This window comes from Thrips palmi, unplaced genomic scaffold (assembly GCF_012932325.1).
Source record: "Thrips palmi isolate BJ-2018 unplaced genomic scaffold, TpBJ-2018v1 HiC_scaffold_2, whole genome shotgun sequence".
In the NCBI taxonomy this organism is placed as follows: Eukaryota; Metazoa; Arthropoda; class Insecta; order Thysanoptera; family Thripidae; genus Thrips; species Thrips palmi.
Window position 1 is genome coordinate 1820838 of NW_023144629.1, and position 22404 is coordinate 1843241.

The 22404-nt window shown below is 49.7% G+C and overlaps 5 protein-coding genes across 7 annotated transcripts; 2 read left to right on the forward strand and 3 right to left on the reverse strand.

Annotated features, from left to right (window-relative positions):
- The first annotated feature begins 335 nt into the window (after nucleotides 1-335).
- Nucleotides 336-6102, forward strand: LOC117647164 (cardioactive peptide). The gene is made up of 4 exons (XM_034388733.1): nucleotides 336-468; nucleotides 5203-5292; nucleotides 5558-5618; nucleotides 5786-6102. Exons 2-4 carry the CDS (start codon nucleotides 5212-5214, stop codon nucleotides 6013-6015), a joined length of 372 nt encoding a protein of 123 aa, XP_034244624.1. The 5' UTR covers nucleotides 336-468; nucleotides 5203-5211; the 3' UTR covers nucleotides 6016-6102.
- On the reverse strand, nucleotides 5641-9363 carry LOC117647163. The gene is made up of 5 exons (XM_034388732.1): nucleotides 9216-9363; nucleotides 7827-8326; nucleotides 6818-7048; nucleotides 6398-6712; nucleotides 5641-6289 (listed from the first exon to the last, which is right to left on the reverse strand). Exons 2-5 carry the CDS (start codon nucleotides 8286-8288, stop codon nucleotides 6026-6028), a joined length of 1272 nt encoding a protein of 423 aa, XP_034244623.1. The 5' UTR covers nucleotides 8289-8326; nucleotides 9216-9363; the 3' UTR covers nucleotides 5641-6025.
- Nucleotides 9364-10632: 1269 nt separating this feature from the next.
- On the reverse strand, nucleotides 10633-16003 carry LOC117647683 (transmembrane 9 superfamily member 2). Of its 3 annotated transcripts, none has more exons than XM_034389575.1 (15): nucleotides 15808-15952; nucleotides 15445-15705; nucleotides 15158-15225; nucleotides 14940-15036; nucleotides 14724-14859; nucleotides 14481-14602; nucleotides 14272-14395; nucleotides 14052-14194; nucleotides 13651-13972; nucleotides 13352-13529; nucleotides 13111-13270; nucleotides 12874-13025; nucleotides 12685-12796; nucleotides 12421-12592; nucleotides 10633-12336 (listed from the first exon to the last, which is right to left on the reverse strand). In XM_034389575.1, exons 2-15 carry the CDS (start codon nucleotides 15562-15564, stop codon nucleotides 12269-12271), a joined length of 1974 nt encoding a protein of 657 aa, XP_034245466.1. In that variant the 5' UTR covers nucleotides 15565-15705; nucleotides 15808-15952; the 3' UTR covers nucleotides 10633-12268. The 3 variants fall into 3 exon arrangements, with proteins under 3 accessions (XP_034245466.1, XP_034245467.1, XP_034245465.1); XM_034389576.1 differs by having other exon boundaries at nucleotides 12269-12336; nucleotides 15859-16003; XM_034389574.1 differs by having other exon boundaries at nucleotides 12269-12336; nucleotides 15804-15935.
- A 255-nt stretch (nucleotides 16004-16258) lies between these two features.
- Nucleotides 16259-18237, forward strand: LOC117647684 (phospholipid phosphatase 5). The gene is made up of 5 exons (XM_034389577.1): nucleotides 16259-16467; nucleotides 16602-16707; nucleotides 16797-16944; nucleotides 17022-17150; nucleotides 17247-18237. The coding sequence occupies exons 1-5, from the start codon at nucleotides 16412-16414 to the stop codon at nucleotides 17567-17569; spliced, it is 762 nt and encodes a 253-aa protein (XP_034245468.1). The 5' UTR covers nucleotides 16259-16411; the 3' UTR covers nucleotides 17570-18237.
- On the reverse strand, nucleotides 18133-22081 carry LOC117647682 (ralA-binding protein 1). Its single transcript, XM_034389572.1, has 11 exons — nucleotides 21683-22081; nucleotides 21438-21576; nucleotides 21125-21351; nucleotides 20774-21035; nucleotides 20520-20697; nucleotides 20319-20449; nucleotides 20053-20230; nucleotides 19824-19982; nucleotides 19493-19754; nucleotides 19229-19412; nucleotides 18133-19144 (listed from the first exon to the last, which is right to left on the reverse strand). Exons 1-11 carry the CDS (start codon nucleotides 21771-21773, stop codon nucleotides 18928-18930), a joined length of 2028 nt encoding a protein of 675 aa, XP_034245463.1. The 5' UTR covers nucleotides 21774-22081; the 3' UTR covers nucleotides 18133-18927.
- Between the last annotated feature and the right edge of the window lie 323 nt (nucleotides 22082-22404).

Sequence of the window (22404 nt, forward strand, 5' to 3'; positions counted from 1 at the left end):
GAGCGGCGTGGAGTGACCCCTCCCCCTCCTCCTCCCTTTCCGCAACGCGTTTTGCCTTAGGCCCCTAAGCGCGCACGGCGGCACGGCGGCCACAGCGCGCACCCCCTCCACGGCCGGACTCCTCGAATCTGGCTGGCTGGCCGGCCACCGCCGCAGCCTCTGTCGCCCAGCCCAGCGCCGCCCTGGGGCTGCCTGGGGAAGGCGATGCCGGGCCATGCCATGCCGGGCGCTGGGGGTGCTTACCCCTTCCACCGGCCTGCTCTCGGCGGCTCTCCCCCGGCACCCCGCGAGGTATATAACAAATCCGACGATGGCTCCGCTCTCTGTACGCCGGACCGACTTGGTGCGACCTGTGCCTGCTCCCTGGACCCTGGACCGCGGACCCTGCACCAGCCCGACGACCGCCCCGCCGACCAGCCTGCAACCCCGGCCTCGCCTCTCACCCCGTCAACCAGACGTCCAGCTTTGGTGAGTTTGGCGAAAGCACGCTGCACAGTGGGCCAGAAGACCGGTAGAGCGGCCGAAATTCGAGACGCGCTTTGAGCTCCAGAGTCGCTAATTAGGACTCGAACCGAATGTGTGACCCCATGGATAGCTCTCCGAACGAGGAATGCATTGGTGGGGTCACACGTTCGGTTCGAGGCCTGTTCAGCGACTCTGGAGCTCAAAACGCGTCTCGAATTTTGGCCGCTCCACCGGTCTTCTGGCCTGCGGGTTGGGGCGGCTCCCTCGCTGCCCCCCGCGGTGGGGTCTCTGGACGGCCACGGCGAGCAGACTCACTCCAATCACTGCTTTCGCCGCTCTGTCTCTCTTGCACTCACGGGGCGTGCGGTAGACGCTGTCCTTGTCCGTCTGCATCGAGGTGCAGGAAAATCACATCAAGATGAGTGTGATTGCCATTGCCGATGAAATTGCCACTTCAGCCTTCGAAATTCCGGCGGGTACTTGCGGCGTGAGTGCTTTGCGCCTGGCGAGCCTGGCGCGTCGGGGGAGTGAGTGTGTGCACTGCACTGTGCGTTGGGTGTGGCCGGGGCGCCCCCAGCAGAGCGATCCCCAGGAGTCGTCCCGTCGTTCTGTCTCTCTCGCAACCCCGCACGTCCAAGAACGGAGACGAGCTGCTCGGAATACTATTCCCCCATTCCCGTGACCTGTGACAGTTTGCGTGCGCGTGCCACTGGTTATCACGCGTCGAGAATCGAGTCACTTTCGTTTGAATGTGACGTCAAATTCTTTCGATTTCTTCTTTCGATCCAACAAATCTGACCCGATTTCCTAATGAACGTGACGTCACATTCGTTGTAAAACAGTGCGAGATTCACAGAGTCCCTCCCTTTTTTTCTCTCCCCCTTTCAGCGAAACTGCGCTCCCTCCCCGCCGCCCTTCCCCCGTTTTTTTTTTGCGACGTCATTTTGCAAGCTGCAGTGGACTTGCGCCCCGTGGGAGCGAAGGGCGAGAGGCAAGGAGCGGGAGCCGAGCCAAGTTTTGTCTCTTGCGCCAGCTTGCGCCCCCGCGAGCCCGGCCGGCCGCCGTGCGCCATGCGCCGTCCGCCGCCCGTTTGGCGTTTGAGTCGCCAAGCCAACCCCGGGCCGCGACTCCACTGTCAAAGCGTCACGCAAGACGCACGCCTCGCCGACAGGTATGGGATGGACCGGGATTTCGTCGCTCTGTCTCTCTCGAATTCTCAGGAAACGCCCCGCGAGTGCGAGAGAGACAGAGTCATCGACGCCACGACAATTTTGCTGGCCATTCTCGGATCTTTCTGCGTGAGGCGGCCCCATAGCCGACTCCAAAGAGTCGCCTCCGTCGATTTTACAGATTCCTCGTTTTGTGTTGCAAAGTTTTTCCTCCGCCACGTGGCAGCCGTGCGCGCTTTGCCGCGTTTTCTTTTGATTGGCGCGCTTCATTTCCGCCCAATTTGTTGGGCGCGCTTCGAGCGGACTTCGCGTTCCCGCCAATAATCCAGGCCGCGGAAAGTAATTACCGGAAAATCCCCCCCTCCCCTCCCCTCCCCCTTCCAACTCCTCCTAGACACCCCCTCCCCCTGGCGGGTGACCTCCCCGCCCAACGTGCCGCCTCTTCTGCATACACTTGCAGTTTGTCGGGGATCGGGGAACACGCCCACCTCGTCGTGCTCGTCGTGCGCGGCGTGTGTGCGTTCTTTGAAACCCAAGCGGCCCGCCAGCGCGTAGCGCGTCACGCGACGCACCAAGCGACGCCAAGCTGGCGGTGTTTGCCTGGCCTGGCCTGGGCCGGGCTCGGGTTGCCTGCCTGCGTTGCCGCTTGAAGGAAGAAATGATGATAAAAGAAATGAAAAATCAATGGGAAGATGCGGGGGTTATTTTTTTTGTTTCATTTTATTCGCTCGGGAAGCGGCGGCGGCGTCACCGCGGGGCAGTCCCGCAGGCCTTTGACGCGTTACGGCCTTCCGTCCGGCCCGACGGCCATCTTGTCCGCGACGCGGTGTCAGCACTCGCCACCATTTTATTACAGCGGTTATTTTGATTTTTAAAAAGTGCGTCTATTGGTGTGATTAAACCCATGAGGTGTCAGAAGAAACGCCTCGACTCGATACGAAACAAAATCTCTGAAAAAAAAAGACGGAAACCCGAAAGGAATCTGAACGAAAGCAAGCGCAACTCGGTCCACTTCCGGTAGGGCCCTCCACTTGACATTCCATTCCCTTTCTGTGCCGGCCGGCCTTCTGCGCCGCCTCGCCTCGTCTCGCCGCCCCAGCGCTTAGCAACGCCACGCCCCGCCCTCTGCATTCGGTCCGTCCGCCCGTCCGTCCGCCCGTCCGCCGGTCTGTCCGTCTGTTTGTCAGTTTCCGCCCGACCGTCCCCCTATGGCAATGCTATGGCAATGGGGTAGCCGTGTTCCCCTGGGCCGCACCCCGCGCGCAAGTCTATCAAGAGCGGCGGGGCGGGGCGGGGCGGGGCGGGGCGGGGCGGGGCGGCCAGCCTCGCCGCCTGTCTCCCGTCCTTTGTCGCCCCTTCCCCGCCCCCTCCCCTCCCCAGCGCTCAGTGGCCATGTCTCGGCGCAGAGGAGCGATTCCACTACGCCGTTAAGGCAATCGGACGCAGAGCGGCGCAGAGCGGCGCAGAGCGGTTCCAGGCATTTCGCCAAATGGTTATAATGCGACGGAGGGCCGCGGGGGCCATCATCACGAGCCCCTCCGCCAGCTCCACACCTAGCCGACGGCGAGCCGGAGGCCGACCAGCCCGGCGCCGCGCCACCAGTTGCAGCACCAGTTGCGCAAGCAGGGCGCGCGCTGGAGGTAGGCGAGGCGAGGCGAGGCGCCCGACGTGCAGGCCGGCCCGTCGAGCAGGCGTGCCGTCGGGTTGCCTACCCTGGACTCGGCGGGCGCTTGCCGCTGGCCCCGCTGCACAGTGGGCCAGAAGACCGGGGGAGGCGGCCAAAACTCTAGACGCGTTTTGAGCTCCAGAGTCGCTAAATGGGACTCGAATCGAACGTGTGACCCTACCAATGGGTTCCTCGTTCGGAGAGCAATCCATTGGTGGGGTCATACGTTCGGCTCGAGTCCTGTTTAGCGACTCTGGAGCTCAAAACGCGTCCAGAGTTTTCGCCGCCTCCACCGGTCTGCTGGCCCACTGTGCGCTGGCTGCCGCGCGCGCGACAGAGATGAGACACGCACGCGACGCGCACGCGACGAGCACGACGCGCGACCGCGGCGCACGTGGCGGCGTAGACTAGGAGACAAAGCGCCTCGTGGCGGGGTGCGGGGCGCGGCGGTCCGCATGCCCGGCGAGGTAAAGAAGGCGCCTTTCACGGCCAACAAAGCACGGCCAGCCAGCCCCACCCGAAGGCCCCGAAGGCCCTGAAGGGTCCAAAGGCCGGCGTGTCCGGTCCGAGCGCGGTCCTCGCAGCGCCCCCTCTTTACCCTGATCTTGCTTCACCCTCACTGACCCTCGCCTCGCAAGCCGGCAGGCCGGCAGGCCCACGCTGTGATTTCATTGACCCACATCATGGGTCCTGCACTGCACGAGGCCCACGAGGGCGGCAGCATGGCGGCAGCCTCCCCTCCCCGCCTCCCCGGTAGTTACCGCCCGCAATACCGCCTGCACACTGATTCCGAGAGTCGTTTTCGTCGCTCTGTCTCTCTCGCACGCGTGGGGCGCCCCGTAGAGGTGCGAGAGAGACAGAGTGACTACGGCGGCCCTCGGAATCGGTCTGCTGGCTCGCTTCACGAGGGGTAGGCCTGCGGATGCGAGTGGGCTCAGTGTGGGCCCACATGCCCACAGCGCGCCGGCCACTCCACTGGCAAAGCCATGGCCTAGCCTCGCCCCGGGCGTCCTCGCGTCAGGCCGTCCCGAGTGAGTACCTCCTTTACGACCCACGGGCCACGGGGAGGCTAGGCCTAGCCGCCAGGCGCCCGCGGCGGTCCAGGGCTCGTCCACGGCCCGCGCCGACCCAGCCAGACGCACCTCCAGCAGTGCAGCGGAAAATGGCGGAACAACTGGATTCGACTGTTTGACCCGGCCTGCGAGGGTTGCGAGGGGGAAACGAAATCTCGTGGACCCTGCACCGCCTGGCCAAACCGAAAGGCGGGCCTCCGGGGCGGCCCAGGACCGAGGGCCCGGCCGTGCCAAACCTGATTTGGTGCCGCGTCGCCGGCCAGGAACTAAGCGCCACTTATGCGCATGTCATTTTCATCTCTCGCGAGGGGTGCGCACTGCGTGGGGCGTTTACCTGCTCGCCGTGCTTGTGTGAGTGTGGGTCCCTCGTACAATTCCGTAACCCGATTAAGGCGGTTTGCAGGCCGGGCCACTCGTAGACAAAGCCCCGCTGGACGGACGGGTCTTTAACGTGCTTACGTCGTCGTGCTGCCCCAGCTGCCCTGTCCATATTCCGCGGCGCGCACTCAGAGGGGGTGAACAGTGTGCCAGGAGACCGGTGAAGGGGGACAAAACTCTAGACGCGTTTTGAGCTCCAGAGTCGCTAAGCAGGACTTGAACCGAAAGTGTGACCCCACCAATGGATAGCTCTCCGAACGAGGAATCCATTGGTGGGGTCACACGATCGGCTCGAGACCCATTTGGCAGCTCTGGAGCTCAGAATGCATCTAGAGTTTTGGCCGCTTCCACCGGTCTTCTGGCCCACTGTGGGGTGCTGGGTTCGACTCCCAAACACGTCGACGTCTTCCTCAAACATACCGCATTCTTGAGTTTCGCTTTTGTTTGGCAGCCCCAGAAAATGCAGCTGTACCTGCTGACGTGCTGCAGCGTGCTGCTGGCGTGCTGGGTTGCGGCGGACGACGTCATCATGCCCAACACTGTGAGTGAGACACTCTCGTTTCTCGCGGTGTGCCTTTTAATTGCTTTCCTCTGGGAGGGGACCGGAGGGGACTTGCTCGGCTCTCTCACCGCAGCCATTGTAATCAAGCAGTCAATCACGCTGTCTCACCCAGAAATAAGAAGGGTAGTGCTTTCTCGCCTGCCTTGGTTGACAATCGAGTTCATTTTGCGCTTAAAAATAAATGAATAAAAAAGGATCAAATTAGGATAGCTGAAAAATATCGTTTTAAAAATTTGTTCTGTAGGAATTGGACAACTTTGAACAGGACGATCGCCCGAAACGACCATTCTGCAACGCCTTCACAGGTAAGAACCACGACAAAAACTGTTTCTTTTTTCCTTAAATTAGCGTTTATTCTCAAGCCCTAGCTATATACTCATGTCATCACGGAAGACAATAGAAAAATAAACTATAAATGTAAAAAAAAAGTATTTGTTCTGTGGTCCTCATGGCGTTGTTCTTGGCGGCGCAGGCTGCGGCAAGAAGCGGGCCGTGCCGCTGCAGTACCCGATGCCGCTGGCGCTGCCCATGGCGCGCGCGCTGCGCTCCGACGACTCCATGTCCACCCTGATCGACCTCAACGCCGAGCCCGCCGTGGCCGAGCTCAGCAGGCAGATCCTGAGCGAGGCCAAGCTGTGGGAGACGATGCAGGAGGCGCGCGAGGAGCTGGAGCGGCGGCAGCACAAGGAGGTAACAGTGTAGGCCCGCAGGCTCAGGCGGCCAGGATGTACGTGTCGATGATGCGCTCCATGGTCTGGTTGTAGCGCGACCGGAACAGCTCGTCCGTCTTGTACATGTTGATGATGGTCTCCGTGCGGTCCACGTGGCAGTGGTGGTAGAACTTGTCGGGGTCCTCGAGCAGGGGGTCCATCAAGGAGCTGGGCGCCAGCGAGAAGGGCTGCTCCAGGGCCATGAGCAGCAGCCCGTACTTGTACATCTTGTCGGCCACGGACTCGAACTGGCTCCAGGGCAGCACCTGGGGGAATGTAGGGGCGCGTTAAGGGGCTGCGTGTTCACCAGCAGCGCGAATCCGTCTCTCTCGCACGCACTGAGAGCGTCCCGAGTGCGACAGAGAGGCACCTACCTTCTCGGGCTCGCAGCCGGCCCGCCGCAGCCCCGCGGCGATCGAGTCCCAGTGCAGGCGCTTGAGCTCGGCCCAGTGCTTCTCCTGGAAGGCGCGGTCCGAGCAGAAGAACAGCATGATGGCCAGGTCGTTGGGGGGCGGCGCGTAGCGCGCGAGCTGGTAGTCGACGAGGGCCACCTCGACGGGCCGGCCCGACGCGTCCTTGCGGAACATGAAGTTGTTGGTCCAGGAGTCGCCGTGGCACATCACGTTGCGCACGCCCTCCCACGTCCCCAGCGACTGCAGCACCTCGTGCAGCAGCGGCGGCAGCGCGGCCTGGGGGGAGCAAACGTCAGCCGTGAGCAGCCTCCAGCAGCGGGGGCGCAAAACAATCCAAAATGTAGGTCACTCGTTGCGTGATTGCGCGGTTGCGCAACCTACCTGGATCCTGGCCAGGGTGTCCTTGTCCAAGTCGCGGTACTTGTCGAGGTGCGGCACGATGGCGACGCACACGTTGATGGAGGCGCGGTGCCACGTGGCGTTGGTGTGCTTGGGGTCGTCGGTGAAGAAGGTCTCGTAGCCGATCTCGGGGAACTGCGCCAGCAGCGTGCGCCCGCGCCGCTCCTCCAGCACCAGCGAGGCGGCGTGCAGCTCGCCCAGGGCCTTCACCACCTGCGGCAGGAACGGTTAGCGTGTCTCTCTCTCTCTCTCTCTCTCTCTCCTCTCTCTCTCTCTCTCTCTCTCGCACTCGGGGAATGTCACGGAAGGGGGGAGACGGGGCGAGAACGCGGGGATATCAGTCATGTGCTGTACTATACCGAGTAAGGCCCCCCCGCCCTTGCCACCCCAAAGGGTACGCGGTGCAGACTGACGCGCTGACGCAACGGCTAGAGAAAGGCTATTGTCGCGGAGCGCGCAACGCGGAGCCTGTCGCGTTGTCTCCGTCTCGTCTCGTTCCCGCCAAGGGCCGGCCAAGGGGCCGCTTGGACGTGCACTGTCAGTGCCAGTGTTCGGGACTGCAGGGCGCCTTGTTCCAGCGGGGCATTCGGTGAGGGTTCTCGGGCGTCCAATTTTCCAAGTCACTCAAAATCGGCCACATTGAAGGGGGACTATAAGGGAACTCCCTGGCAGGCCCCGCCGCGGTTACGGGCCCCGAGTAGCCTTCGCCGCTCCCCCGACGGCAGATTAAAAGCGTCACTCAAGTTGAGTCGCGGTCGCCTGGCCGTCGCCCGGCCGTCGCGTCGACGCCCTGTCGCTGGGGGAGGCACCCCTTCCCCCCTAAGGTCGTGTCGTGGATGACCTCCCCCTTCCATCCCGAAGGTCATATGCAAGATGACCTTGCCCGTGCCCCCTTAAGGTCGCATGGAAGATGATCCCTCCCAGGTCATGGAAGATGGCTGCGGATGGCTGCCTGCTCCAGCCTTGGCCGCGCGCTGAGCCAGAGACTCACCAGCCTGATGTGCTCGAGGGGGAGGGGCTCGCGCGCCTCCATGCCCGCGAAGCCGAAGGGCCCCAGGTCGTCCAGCAGCAGGCAGTCGTCCTTGACGAGGTGGCACTGCGGAAACACGAAGGGCTGGCAGTCGGGGCCGGCCGCGCCGCCCAGGGCCGCCGTCATGTCCTTGGCGAACAGCTGGTAGAACAGGGCCTCCTTCTTGAAGGCGCCCGTGTTGACGACCGTGGCGCGGGCCTTGTCGTTCTCGGGCAGCCCCTTGACGAACAGGGACACGTCGCGCGCCTCGGCGGCGGACGCGGGCACGCGCGCGCGCGCCTTCACCTTGAAGTGGTCGCCCAGGAAGCCGAGGCGGCCGTCCTCCATCACGGACACCTGCTTCCAGGACTCGATGGCCACCTCGCAGCCGAACTTGGCGTTGAACGCGGCCTGCACGTCGTCCTGGGTCACCGTCACGGCCATGGCTTTGGCCTGGGCTTTGCCTGGGCTGCTGTTTATTCCTGTCACAAGAGCGTCCACGTCACACGGGCGCGTCCCTTTACAGCCATACAGCGCCATGTAGCGGCGGCCATGGCGGCGGCCTGATACCGATAAGGGAAGTCACGACGCTGGCACGAGGTGTTACCTCTCATTAACTTTGACCAGTTTAGAACGAAAAGGAGAGATAGCACCGCGGCTGCTGCATGATTTGGCATTCCTAATCTAGCTTCTAGTGGAATTTTACCTTTGATAAAAGCAATTTACGAAAATCACGCCATGTTACACTGGTAAAACTCAAGCGTACTTTTACGCCTTTCTTCAAGCGTAGTAGAACTGCGCTCGGCTTCAAGCCCCTCTCCCGCCGATCTAAATGCATGAGGATTTCTTCTCTACGCTTGACTTCAAGCGTGAAGTCTTCAAGCGTAGTTGTGTGCTTGAATGAAGCATACAACTACGCTCCAGTTTTACCAGTGTAGTGCAGCAATATCAGTTTGGTAGTGACACTTAACCAAACGGAAAACTACGAGTGCAAGTAGTGCGTCCCGTTTGAAAACCGCGCGCGTGGCAGGCGGTGGCTGTCGTGTTGGCAGCACTGCCGCCCCTTAATTTTGTTGTTGTTGTTTGTTCCGTCGTCTGCTCCAAAACTGTTCCGGTACAGTGCTGCGCTGGCGATGGCTCGCGCCCTTTGTTAAGGTCGCGAAGCACGTGAAGCTCGCGTCACAAACGCTGCAAACGCATTCCCTCCGGAATCGAACCGGTACACGCTAAAAAGCATCGCACGCCGGCGCCAGCAACGCGTCCCGAAGGTTATGTCAGTGCCGCAGCGGCTCGGAGTAAACAGAACCTGCACACTCGGGGGAATCGCGACGCCTTTGGCGAGTGCGAAAACAAACGATGTAAAGGCCTCACCGCGCTAGTCGAAGGCGATTTCAGCGACTCGCGTTGACGTGGCTGCGGCTAGCGACGAATGTGCGACTAGGTCTAGGTCCCGTCACTAATAAGGCTGGCGCGCCGCTCGCCGTTCCCGTTCGCGTCTTGTTGACAGTTCGCTGGCAGAGTGGGGGTGGGCGGGGGTAGGGGCAGGGGAGAGCGGGCGGGGCGCGGCGGGGCGGGGCGGGGCGCGCTGGAGATTGGGATACGAAGCGACGTGTGTTAGCCGTCGGCCGCTCCCCCGCCCCTCCCCGCCCCCCCTACCACCTCACTTGGGATACGTGTCCCTTTGCGAGTGGCCTCTCTAGTCTCTAGGTCCGGCCTTGGGCCCGGCAGTCCGGCCTTGGGCCCGGCAGCCCGGCAGCCCGGCGGCTTTCCGCTTCTGCGTGAAACATGACGGTTGTTGATCCCACACTCGTGCACTGACCGTGACTTTGCGTATGCAGTCCAATCTAAACACTTATGATACATCTTTCTCTTTCTCTTTCCCGCAGCTGTCACCGCGCCGGGTGGGCGCTCTGCGTTCCTTCAGGAGACGCCGTGCCGCGGCCGCGACCGCGACCGCCCCGGCTTCGGCGTCGGCGTCCGAGGCCGCCGGACAGCGCGGCGACGGCTCGGCCGCGGACTTCCCCCGGGAGGAGTAGACTTGAACTTGCAGGCTAGACGTGCACTGGGCCCAGGCTAGAACTGGTTGACCTCCGAGAGACTCCATCGGCAACTAAAGCAGTCATGGAAATAATAAGTTATATAATGTGTCATAAGGACATTTTTTGTGGGTGGAAGCTCGTCAGAGGTCCTCTGGAAAACGACATCTCGCCGTATCAATTCGAAATTTGTAGCTGTAGCTCGGCAATCCCAATTGAACGTAAGTGGTGCGAATCGTGGTTTGTTCACAAGCTGCGTTTGGGGGAAGTCCAATTTGGCGAGTCGGAGGCAGCCGGCAGGCTAGCAGGAATCTACTTTACTTGAATTACTTATCAATTTGATGTTAAGTCCAGGCTGGATTTCTTTCTGAAAGAATGTGCTTTTCCCCTCATGGGACCCACTTGAGCTCTATTGCTGGATATGAGCCCTATGTGATGCACAATCTTTAATAATGTAGCTTGTAAACATTCCTCTGTTGTGCATTAAATTAAGTGGGACAGAAATTTAAAAAAAAAAGAAATTTGTTTTATTATGATTCTTTAGAGGAACTGTTCAGTGCTCATGTTATCTGTAGCAAATTAGTAGGCAAACTCATTAATAAAAGTAATAATAAAAAGTGGGTATCCAAAAACCCTACGTACCTCCCTATCAACTTACACACCAGCATCAAAACGGTTATTTAGCAACTTTTCGGAGATAAGGGTGCACAATAAATTATACTGGGATAGGGGAGAAAGAACTATAGACAACCTCATTGTGCTTAAACTGTATTGACCATAAAACATCTGCTAACACTATATTTGCAAAGATTGCATATTTACACTTGGTTAACCACAAAACAGTCAATTTTTTAGAGGAGTATAGAAATGCACATGAAGTGGCTTTTTACAACAGGAGACTTCTTCTTGACTAACAAGCCAGCTAGAATTAAAAGGTTTATGCTGATGAGACACTCCTAGACCGGCACAATCAAGTGCCAGACTTAATACTTCATACTTTCAGTCTGGGCAAATACACTTCCTCAAAATAAATAATTAAAGATCACACAAATCTTAATTTTGGCATATCATATTAAGAACAAACAGATAGCTCATACAAAACTATATGTGAGACTAATTTTCTCTGGGAAGCCAACAGTTATTAAGGCTAAGTTCTAAAATTTGAAAGAGACATACTTTATGCACAAAAATGGCCCATAACTATGCCATATCTTCCACAAAGTAAAGTACAAGGCTAAAACAAGTGTTTGTAGTTATACAAGTAAAATTAAACTGAATAACAAAAAAAAAAAAAAAAAAAAGAAGGAAAGTCAAATAGTCTATTTAACCAATTAGTTCACATTTAATCCAATCATGATTGAACAACAAGGTCATAGTGACCCTGCCAAACATTCCCTTTTTGTCTAAAAGGCCCTTTCAAAACAAAAACTGGTGGATTGAACAGAATTAAGCTACACACTTATGGCAGAAATATTCAGATAGAGAACAGGAACTTGCTGCAGAATTTTAAAAAAGTTCTTTTAAAACTCCTAACACACTACCATAAAGTGGTAAGTAGTGCTACACCTCACTACAAAATCCAAAACTTAAGGTAAATAAGAATTCTGTTAAAGCTAGAAATATCAGAAAAGTATGGTTAACTTTTCATCAAAGTCAACAAAATCAAACATAACGTCTTTGTCTACACCACAGATTTACTCCTCATAGAAAATACAAGTTTCACAGACTTTATTGGTAAGATAAATAACTACACCCTACTTCCTCGTGGGCAAAATTATTTATTTTGCAATGTATCAATCCCTAATGTAATTTACCTCACATTAATGATTGATCTCATTTAACACCCTTTAATGTACAAATAATTTATGGCCAAGATCATCAAAATTAAATAGTACTCATCACAAAATGATAGGGAGAGTGAGAAAGAGGATTTAAGCGCAAGGTGGTCCTTGAATAGAGATGCCTATAGAGTTATTAAGAAGGACAGTATCACATTGATGTGTGAAAAAAATAAAATAACAACAAAAAATCTGTGCTTAATCTAAAATAAGCTTGCCTATTGCATTAAAATAGCAGTAGAGGAAACAAAAACAAAACTGTTAAGTCCTGTGAATTTATCACGAGGCTCTCAGGGCTTGAGCAGAAGCATATGATGAACAATTGCATGCTGCCATGTATAAATATGAAAAACCTATGATCAGACCGTTTTGCATTACTTTTCTTACTCACAAATGGGAATCATCCAAAGATCCATCAACACAATTTTAAATCAAAATTGAATGACTCCAGTAAACAACCATTTGAAGCAACAATCATCACTTAATCAGTACAGACATTGTGGAAAGGTTCCTATTTTGTCAACAATTATCATACATTCGTTGGCTTCATTCAATCCACTTTCACCACACTGTAGATTTTTCTCACAAAGAGGAAGCAGGCAAAGAATCCAATTGTACCTAAGACAAATAGGGATAATGTTAGTTAACCATTGTATAAACATTCATTGCTATTGCAGAAACAAATTGGAATTTGGTACAGACCTGTCAGCAAGAAGAACAGGAAAACAATGATGAGAGTGTAACCATAGTACAAGAATGTTGAGGCAACATCCTCAATATTGAGTTTGGTCTCAAAGTAATGGATGCAATAAATAAAGAGATAAAATGCAGTAAAGCCTGAAGTTAGGAAGCTGCGCCACCACCAATGATAATCCTGGAAAAAAAAAATGTGTAAAATTTTCCAAAATTAATTTTTAAAGGAAGGAATAAACATAAACAAGGAGCCCAAAAGGAACAAAGACATACCTCAGCACATAAGTGGAAATAGCAAAGGAGAACTGTTGTTTCCGAGCAGGTAATAACCAGAATAATGAATACAAGGAAGAGGAAACCAAACATGTAGTAGGTTTGACTGGACCTATAAACAGATACATTCTCAAATAATTGACAATCTAGGTTCACAAAGAGCATAAGTGTTCTGGTCATTCTGCTTACCAAATAGAATTTAGAATGAAAAACAGCTGAATAAAAATACAGCCAAAGGGAAGAACACCACCCATGATGATGCCAGGAATTGGGCGTGTGTACAGATTCTGATCAGGAATTTGACGAGGAATTTGGTTTGTTCTCACAGGATGTTCAAGCATCTGTAACGCACAAGCAAAACATAATGCTGTAGGTTTAATGAACTTAAATTGAATAAATAATCTTCCTAATAGTATCGCCACTCACCCTTTTTCTGAATCCAAAGTAGGCTCCAACAAAAGTAAGGGGCACAGAGACTCCAAACCACAGGGCAAGAAGGGCCACAAGAGTCGGGAATGGTACAGCAGCAGAGCTTCCTTTGGCCCAGAGGATTAAGTTCATGACAAAGAAAAGGCCAAACACGATTCTGCAATCAACACCAACAGTCAGGGAAAACTTGCCACCATTTTCAGAAATCTTTAGAACGAGCCTAAGTTTGTTTGCTTACCCTGGGCACAACATGGAGGTCAAGAGGACGTTGGACTTCCATTTCTCTCCTCCAAAGCTTTTGTAAACCCGGGCAGAAACATAACCAGCAGGTGTCCCAAGCCACACAAACAGAACCATGGCACACGTCATCAAAGCACCTCGGTTTGCAGGAGATAAGAAACCCATACAAGCAAACGCTGAAAGAAATTGTATGAAAAACAAACATATAAGATAAAGGTTTCAAGGTGGTTGAAGGGGATATACAGTATTAAAAGAAAACTTGAGACGGGAAATTTCAAAACTGTTAATATGACTCACCAAGAGTGACCAAGACCATACAGAACACTTGAGTTCCCGATCCAAGAAACACTGCAAGCAGCATGCCTTTCCGAGGAGGACGGAAAACGTCACCATGGACCAGCTTCCAGCCAAAGTCTTCTTGAACATCCTCTCCACAGTCCATTTGGTTATACCTTGCAATGTCTTTATGCAATGTACGAAGTAAAATCATTGCCACCATACCAGTTAGGAAGAGAACAATGACAAGAGAATTTAGAATGCTGAACCATTGAATGTTTGTGTGGGGCATTGTTTCAAGGATATAATCCCAGCGTGAAGACCATTTGACAGTGTTGTTTTCCTGTTGTAAAGAAAAAATTGAGTGAAACTGACTAAAAATTATTTTAACAATAATTGAGGGGAAAAAAGGGATAAATCACCTCAAACCTGACGGAATATGAATAAGTTATCTCCAAATCGCTTGTGAGATCGCTGTAAGGAATTTCTAGAGGCGCAGCATCAATTCTGCAATTTGGATTTTTGGGGTCAGAATGCCTGATGCTTCTGGGTGTCACTTTCACCGCTGTAAAAGATAATCAAACATAAAGTACATGCATTAATTAAGTTTTATTCAAAAGGATGATTTTAAAAGGTACTTACAGACAATGCGACCACCATCAGACTTGAAAGAGGATCCCCAGTCTTCATCTTTGCCGCTGTGGTAAGTGATAACCAAATCAACATGGTTGAATAGATAGTAAGTGTTGGCCTTGCTGTAGCTGGGCTGTTAACAGAATTAATGGACAATAAGTGCACTGATATTGAAATGTGGTTGGTCTAACTCATGAGAGACTGCCAAGTAAACTTACATTAATGGTGCACACGCCATCTATGCCTTTCTTGTCTTTGACAAAGCACCCCATGGGGAAACCTTCACTGCAATACTGCCGGTCCACTTCGAGGAGGTAGCACCAAGTGACAGGCATATTGTCTGGAGATGGATTTTCGTAGTTATAGAACAGATAAACGCATGTAATGTACATTTTACTTGTGGGGTGAGTTTGAGAGGATTGGCAGGGTCTGTTATTCATAAGAATTAAGCAATGACTCACCAACAATCCAATGGTGCTGATAGTTCAAGCTGATGCCTCGTTTCAGAAGGAGAAGCTTAGACATCTCATCTCTGTCACTCTTTCGGTATGTTTTTGTGCAAACAGCCGAACAGTTCACAGGCTCAAGAAATTTAATCTATGAAGAAATGAGAAATACAAAAATTGATAACACAGCCTCTTACTGAGAACAATACAGCAATCACAGTGCTCCACTACCTTGTATGGTGAGGGACGGATCCTTTCACCAAAGACAACCTGCCCCAGATTTTCCACTGGTGAATCAGATTCATCCTTGGAAAGACAGAAATCGAAGCTGAAAGACACAGAAAGTCATCAATGAAAAAGGCAAATTCAGAGTGACAGAATTACGTAAGAACATAGGAAGAAAACTTGCAACATTCTATAAATAAAGTATTATAAAGTTTACTACTCACTGGTGGTACTCAAAGGGAATGACAGATTCGTCTGTGTTCAATCGGTTCACATACAAGATGACATCGGACTGCAAACAACCAAAATAATGTTACCTTTACCCAAATAACATAGGTTATGAAAGCCATAGCAACTGAAATCCACAGTGTTGAATGAATTTTAAAGAGCTACAGAGTAGTCTGAGGAAATGAAAGTAAAGGAGAAAAAAAGCAGACACAGACTGATAATAGGTCAACTACACCTCTTCATGTGAAAACAAATCAAACAACAACAGACCCAGGCACCTCACCTTGCATTTCCCCTCCGATTCTGCTCTGCAAAAATTGACAGGTGCAAGACCGGGCAGGTAGAAGGCTTGAGTCGCCTGCAGCAGCGCGCAGAGCGCCGTCAGCAGACTCAGAGCGTGCATCCTTTCAGCAGCACGCTCGCCAAATCTCTGGCAAGCGGTCGCCGACTAGAACTAGAACTAGGCACCGTTCTAGGTGCACTGCACTGTGTGTCGTTGCCGCAGTTGTTGTCAACCGGATCCAGATACCCCGATCAGTAGCTCCTGGAGATAGCAACACACGCAAAGTATGCAATGAGCGGGCGAATGGGTACGCAACTTGACAAGCAGAAACACACTGTTTTTCGGTGCATGAGTACAACCTACACTCGCAAGAATGTAATGCCCATCCAAATCCACGGTTCAACTCCGACTCACTCGACACGTCACTCGCTGAGCATCATGGGGTTGTTCGCAGGCTGACAGCTCCACACCGTCGAAGAGGCTTGACATAAACCACCAAAATTGATTGAAGCTCGATTCAGCAGCTGGACAGGACGGGATAATTGGCTGGTGCTGCTGTATATATCAAATGCGGACGACTTGTACAATGCCGTCGATACAAGTTAATACGACTTTTGTTTACAAGTCGAGCAGACACACCATTATTCGCACGATCGGTTGTCGTCGTGCGTGTTTACATTCAAACATTTGAAAAAGAATGACAGTATTTCTATTAATATTGATCTTCACTAACGTAAATGATTCCACAAACTTTTTAAAAGCATCTCCAATGCATTTACGTTAATACGTTTACTGTATGTTTCGGAAAGTAACTCTGAGGAGGCCAGCCTGTCTTTCTGCTAATAGCAACAACAACAACAAAAATAGCAGACGACAGACGTGGCTGTCACTTTTCTTTCAAGAAATGGGCAACGTGTAAACCTTTCAGGTTTCCTGACAGGAACAGTCTTTCACAACATCAGGTGTAATGAATAGTGTCGTTACCGAAGTTGTGGTCCGACTGGTCCTAAGTTTCATAGCTCTGTGAGTTTATTATTCGGTGCAAGATCATTCAAATCTTAGAATTTACAGAGATTTGTCTGCCTAGTTTCAGTTTTAATCAAGTTGTTTTTATTTGAGTAATATTGCTTTAATTCTATGTCACATTCTGTTTACAGATATTTAGACAAAGTTCGCCCCTTCGCAAGAAAAATCCAGCCAGATGAATTGTGGTTATACAAAAATCCCCGCACCGATAGCTATGTTACAACTACAACCCTTTGGGTAATGACAAAACTCACAAATCCTAACGAAGTTCTCTTTCAAAAAATTTGTGAATAGTTTAAAAACAATCTTAATCTTTTTTTTACCAGATATTTTCTTTGGTCGTGCCTGTTGCTGTAATATTAAGTTGGAGCTTTGTTAAGCGAATGCGCTCTGATGCCCTGCAAGCATTTCTAGCTTGTTCCTTAGGATGTATATTGAACGCTCTTTTGACAAACATTATCAAAGTGGTAGTTGGTATGTACGTTACCTAATTCATGTATAGTGTCTAAATTTTAAATCAATTTCTGTTAATGTCTTTCTGTTTCATTCAGGGAGGCCAAGACCAGATTTCTTCTGGCGTTGTTATCCAAATGGAATAATCACCACTGATCTCTCTTGTACTGGAGATAATGCTATCATTGAAGAAGGAAGAAAAAGCTTTCCAAGTGGACATTCATCCTGTAAGTTCTTTTATTATTTTTTTTCTCCAGTTTCCATTAAGCGTTATCATTCTGCTTAATCTCATTGTTCTTTCTCACTTATGCATTTTTTTTCAGGGGCATTTGCTGGTTTGGGCTTCCTGGCAATGTACACTGCTGGTAAACTTCACACATTTTCTCGCTCAGGGAAGGCCCAAGCTTGGAGGCTTATTGCTCCGCTCACTCCCCTTGTTTCGGCTCTTGTAATAGCCCTCAGCCGCACCTGTGACTATCACCATCACTGGCAGGATGTTCTCTGTGGATCTTTATTGGGATTGTCCTGTGCATACATTAGTTACCATCATTACTACCCAAAGCTCTCCTCTCCTTTATCGGACAAACCATATGTAGATATTGTCACTCAAGATGGCAGCAGCTCTTTAGGCATTAAGGCAGTCTAATTCTAGGGTTGTCAGGTCCATACTGGTTGTTTCAAATCCTAAATGATAAGGTACTTTTTAAATTTATTGACTTGTTAAATTCTAGTGCATTTCAAAAAAAAGATGATGAGTTTGATTGAAGGATTTAGAATGTTTGAAAACCAGTCAACTATGTGGTAAGGCCAGAGTACTTAAGGAATGCTTCAGCTTCCTTCAATAGTGTTGTTCATTCCTTTAAGCAGATCAGATGACATGTACACACTGCACGTATCTTGACTTGTCTTTGTGAGTACGTCATCATTAAGTTTCATTGACATTTATTATTTATGTTCCTATTGCCAAAGTTAAATTCCACTCCGTGATATTTTTTTTTCCATTGGAAGTCATATTTTAATCCGATTAATTGTTGTAGAGCTATGTTTATAGTCATATCAATGTTTCTCATTCTTTAGTTGGCTGTGAAGATTTTCTACAAATGCATTTAAATTAATGAATTTTTTTGTCATGTTTCCTCAGAAAATTCAATTTTTCATTCCATGTGTTTGATGCAGTATGAGGGTTTGAAAGTTATAAATAACACTGTATAGTTTTAAACAGTTTTATTTTAACTAAGATTTTCAGTGTGTCAGATCATTTTTAATACTTGCTAAACAAATGTGATTGATCAATTAAAAACAAATGTGAAAATATGTTCCTACTTTACTTTCTTTGAATATTGTCACTAAAACTGGTTCTTCAACTGGTAAAAAATAAAATATCAAAACATTAAAATGATAGTAGTACATAAATGAGCGCAAAGACTTCACATTACGTCAAATCAAATTGACACAGGTAATATGCACAATGTAGTCCAAGGGAGGCCATACAAATAGTTCCAAAACTAAACAATTTCCTAGAGCATAAATTATATGATAATAAGTAATAGTACAGTCCTAAGTGATTACTGTAAGTACCACTTCTTTTTCTCATTGAAAAAATTTGCTTTAAAAAAAGATGGGAGGAGGCAATAGCATTTAAATACTGAGGCTCGGCAATAAGTACCATTTCAAAGTAATATTTGCACCCATCACAGAAAAGTCATAGGATACTTCATTCTCAGGGACAGCACTTGTATCACAGGAGGTTAAAACAAGAATTCCGTCAAATGGATGATATTTGGCTAGTCAGTTGCTAAAACTAATAGACAATGGCACTTCATCATACATAAGATAGAAAAATTGTTTCAGCAATTTTTTGTTCCTTTCTTCTACTAAGGCACGGAAAGAAGCTAAGGGAATCAGCATAAAAGAGTGGTAGAAGATTAAGACAAGATAGATTTATCCTAAATGCAACATAATCAAAATTGATGCACACATTGTCAAATATAAAATGTAACCTAGTTATTTTGTCTCAGTGTCTTGGTTAATTCGTAATTGCGTTCTGAGCCTAATGCAGGCTTCTCGCTCAAGCATAATTTGCCGTACGAGATTCATTCTGTCCTGCATTGACTGAGCAACTTGTTCACTGAGGTCATTGGTCTCTTTCTTAAATTTCTCACTTTCAGTATTTGCCTCATCTGTAGAAATTTCAGTGACTTCTAGGGGCACTCTTGCATCACTAGAACAAACAAATGTATTAAGATATTGTATTGTATGTGAACTGTAAAAAGCAACAATAATGAGGCTAAAGAAGGCCTTTTACCTATTTGGTTGTTTAGAATTGCTTCCAGACAGCTCAGACTTGATAATTCTTGCTGTTTTAATTTCTCCCTGCAAAGCTTCAATCTCTTCTAGTTCTTGAGTTATTCGGAGAACAAGATAATTTTGCAATTTTAAAAGCTCTGCATGTTCTATCTGAAGAAGTGTGGTACTTTTCTCTTCTGACTCTGAAATTTAGTAAACCAGAATCATTTCAAAATTACAATTCTTTTTCTATCTTCATTACTTTGTATGTCTCATTCATTACCTGGACTAGATCCATTATCAGTTTGTTCTGATGTTGGAGGAGGCGCAAGAACGGTTGTGGCTTCTTGTGACGGCTGTTCATGTGCTGCAGATGTGACTGTGGCAACATGCTCATTGGAGATGACCCCATCTGCTTCATCTTTAGGTGTTGACTTACGTTCTGCTTCTGTGGGGTCTTCTTTTACAGCCACATCAGCAGCATCATTTCCACTTCCATTTCCACTTCCACTTCCACTTTTTCCACAGCTTTCTTCAGATGCCACCTTAAATCCAGAAATTCAAGATACAAACATGGTCTAAAATAATACAACACACCAAAATTATTGAAATACCTGCAGCGCAAAGTCAATTTTATCAACAGATGGACTAACAGAAGCTGCTTTGGCTGTAGAGGTGGACGGGCCAGCAGACTGCTGGTTAGATTTAATAGGTGCCTTGTCTGCTGCTTGGTTAGTGGCATCCTGAGCTTTCTCTAAACTACGAAGTTTGCGCTGAAATCGAAAGGTTTTTAAATATTTTGAGATCTGACTGAAAATTTAGAAAGGAATGTGCTCAACTAACTTTGAGGAGTGTTATGAAACGTTGAACTTCCCACAATTGGTCGGAACGAATTGTGCATCCACTATTCATTTCTGCATGTATCTGGTTCAGTAAGGATTCTTGCTTGACAAGCTCAGCAGCAATAGCTTCTCGGGAACTTGGCAAAGATGTACAACTTGCGCTTAGTGGGGGTACATACCTACACAAAAAAACATAGTCAGACAATCAATCTTGACTTCAATGCATAAACAAATAAATAAATTTAACAAAATAAATAAGTTTAATACCTGACTAATTTAACATTAGCAAAAAGTGCACTGCTATGAATAACTAGAACAGATACAAGCCTAGGGGTTGTTTGAAGAACTGGACCAAGCACAGTTCCCAAAGCAGAAATCCCCATCTTATTTTGGCATTCCTATTAACAGAAGGAGTCAAACATTAAAAAGCTTGCCTCATTACCTAAAAAAAAAAATCATGATTCTTACATTAGCAGCAACATTTTCAAGATGCCTTATGATCCAAGAGATGCAAGTTCGATTACACAAAGGGAGTTGGGCTATTAAAGAAGACAACTCATGTTCCCGAACCGCAAACTCCTTGATAGTGGCTACATCCTCAAATCGAGGAGTGAGATCAGTTGTTAAAAGTGGCTCAGGAAGTTCTCTGGAAAGTAAAACTAAGTTGTGATCAATGCTGGTTTCTATAATTAAAGAACTATATGTATAAAAGCATGCTTTACCGTAGGAATGTTTTGAGCAGGCTGGTGACTGTTGGTATATCATAATCCCCAAGCTTCACCATTTCTCGCTTATTATAGCTCCTACGGAGGTTTTGAACTTTCGACTTTACACCAGCAACTTTATAAATACCATCCACCCCTAAGCCGCACTCTTGAACATGGTCAATGCAATCACGAACTAGAACTGGAATTTCTACTCCATCATGACAGTGGCTCCTCTCCGTAGCAACAGAAATCGGCACTCCAAAGACAGGCATATCCTCTGAAACCATTCATATTCATTACAAGAAAAAGTAAGTTGAAAATAATACAAGTAAATCGGCCTCTAAGAGAACAAATGCGGCAACTCACCCACAGACTCAGTGGAATCATCCCCAGCCTTCAACTTTTTCTTGTCCTTCAATTTAAGTTTAGACTTGGACTCCTTCTTCTTCTCCTTATCACGATCCACATCTTTGTCCTTTTCCTTCTCCTTGTCTTTATCCTTTTCCTTCACGTCTTTCTCTCTTGATTTCTCTCTCTTTTCTTTGATCGTAGGAAATTTAAATGATTTAGACTTTTTTGACTTGCACGGACTCCTAAATTTTGAAAGATAAAATATAGCCAGGAAAGTAAAAAACGGGTCATCCTATGAGTACAACTTCAAACTTAAAACTGTACATACTTAACGTCCACATCCTCCTCCGGAGAGCTCTCTCCTTCAAGAGCGGCGTAGCCCAGGTCCTTCTTCGACTCCTTCTTGTCCTTCCTCTTGCCAATGAGCAGATCCTTCTTGGTGGACCGTTCATGAGCGTCGTCGCTGACTGCAAGGCGGCAGAAAAGTTAAAACGGTGAAATATGAAGCATGGAGTGGGTGCGAGGCTCCCACTTCCATCCATTGACAGAAAACTTCCTAACCTCACTACTTACAGTCACTGTCTTGGCTCCGCTTCCCGGAGCCCGACTCGGACAGGTAGAGGCCAGGGAACTCCCTCTCCACGTCGGGGCTCTCGAAGTCCATGGCGCTGGCGGTGAAATCGGGATCGGGGGAGCTGGAAAGGGGTGCAGGCGCAGCGACAGCGACGGGGAGTACGGCGCCTTCACTCACATCTCACATACGTCCCCGCGCTCAGGCCTAGGGCTTTGACAGCGCGACTCCACCGGGAGTGGGCCGTCGCGGGACTCGAGGAACAGGCCGAAAAGCCGCTCGCAGTGGATGACAACCTTGGAGACCGGCTGGACAGGGAAAATAACTTCATGCAGTGCACTGCGATGCTGCTGTTGCTGTTGCACTGCAGCCACCCTCCCTTCTGCTGCCCCCGCCCCCTTCCCTCGGCCACTCCCCCCTGCGCCGTGCGAATAAGCGCGCGCGCCGTTCGAATGTTTGAATACAGGCGCCGCGCTGAGTGTAGAGTGCAGAGTGTTGACGCGCGATCGCCCGACCGAGGCCGGAAGCAAAGGGCTGAGATAAATGGATGAATCGAGAGCCCCTACACTGCTCGACTTGGTGCAATGGCTCCCAAGTGTGGTGACAAGTCGACAAACTCGTCCTGCTCGGGGCGATGGCACAAAAGAGACCTGTCCTTGGCGACGCGGCGCGAGGCGGGGTGAGGCGGGGCGGACTGCACTTTGACCCCCAGATAGGGGGCACT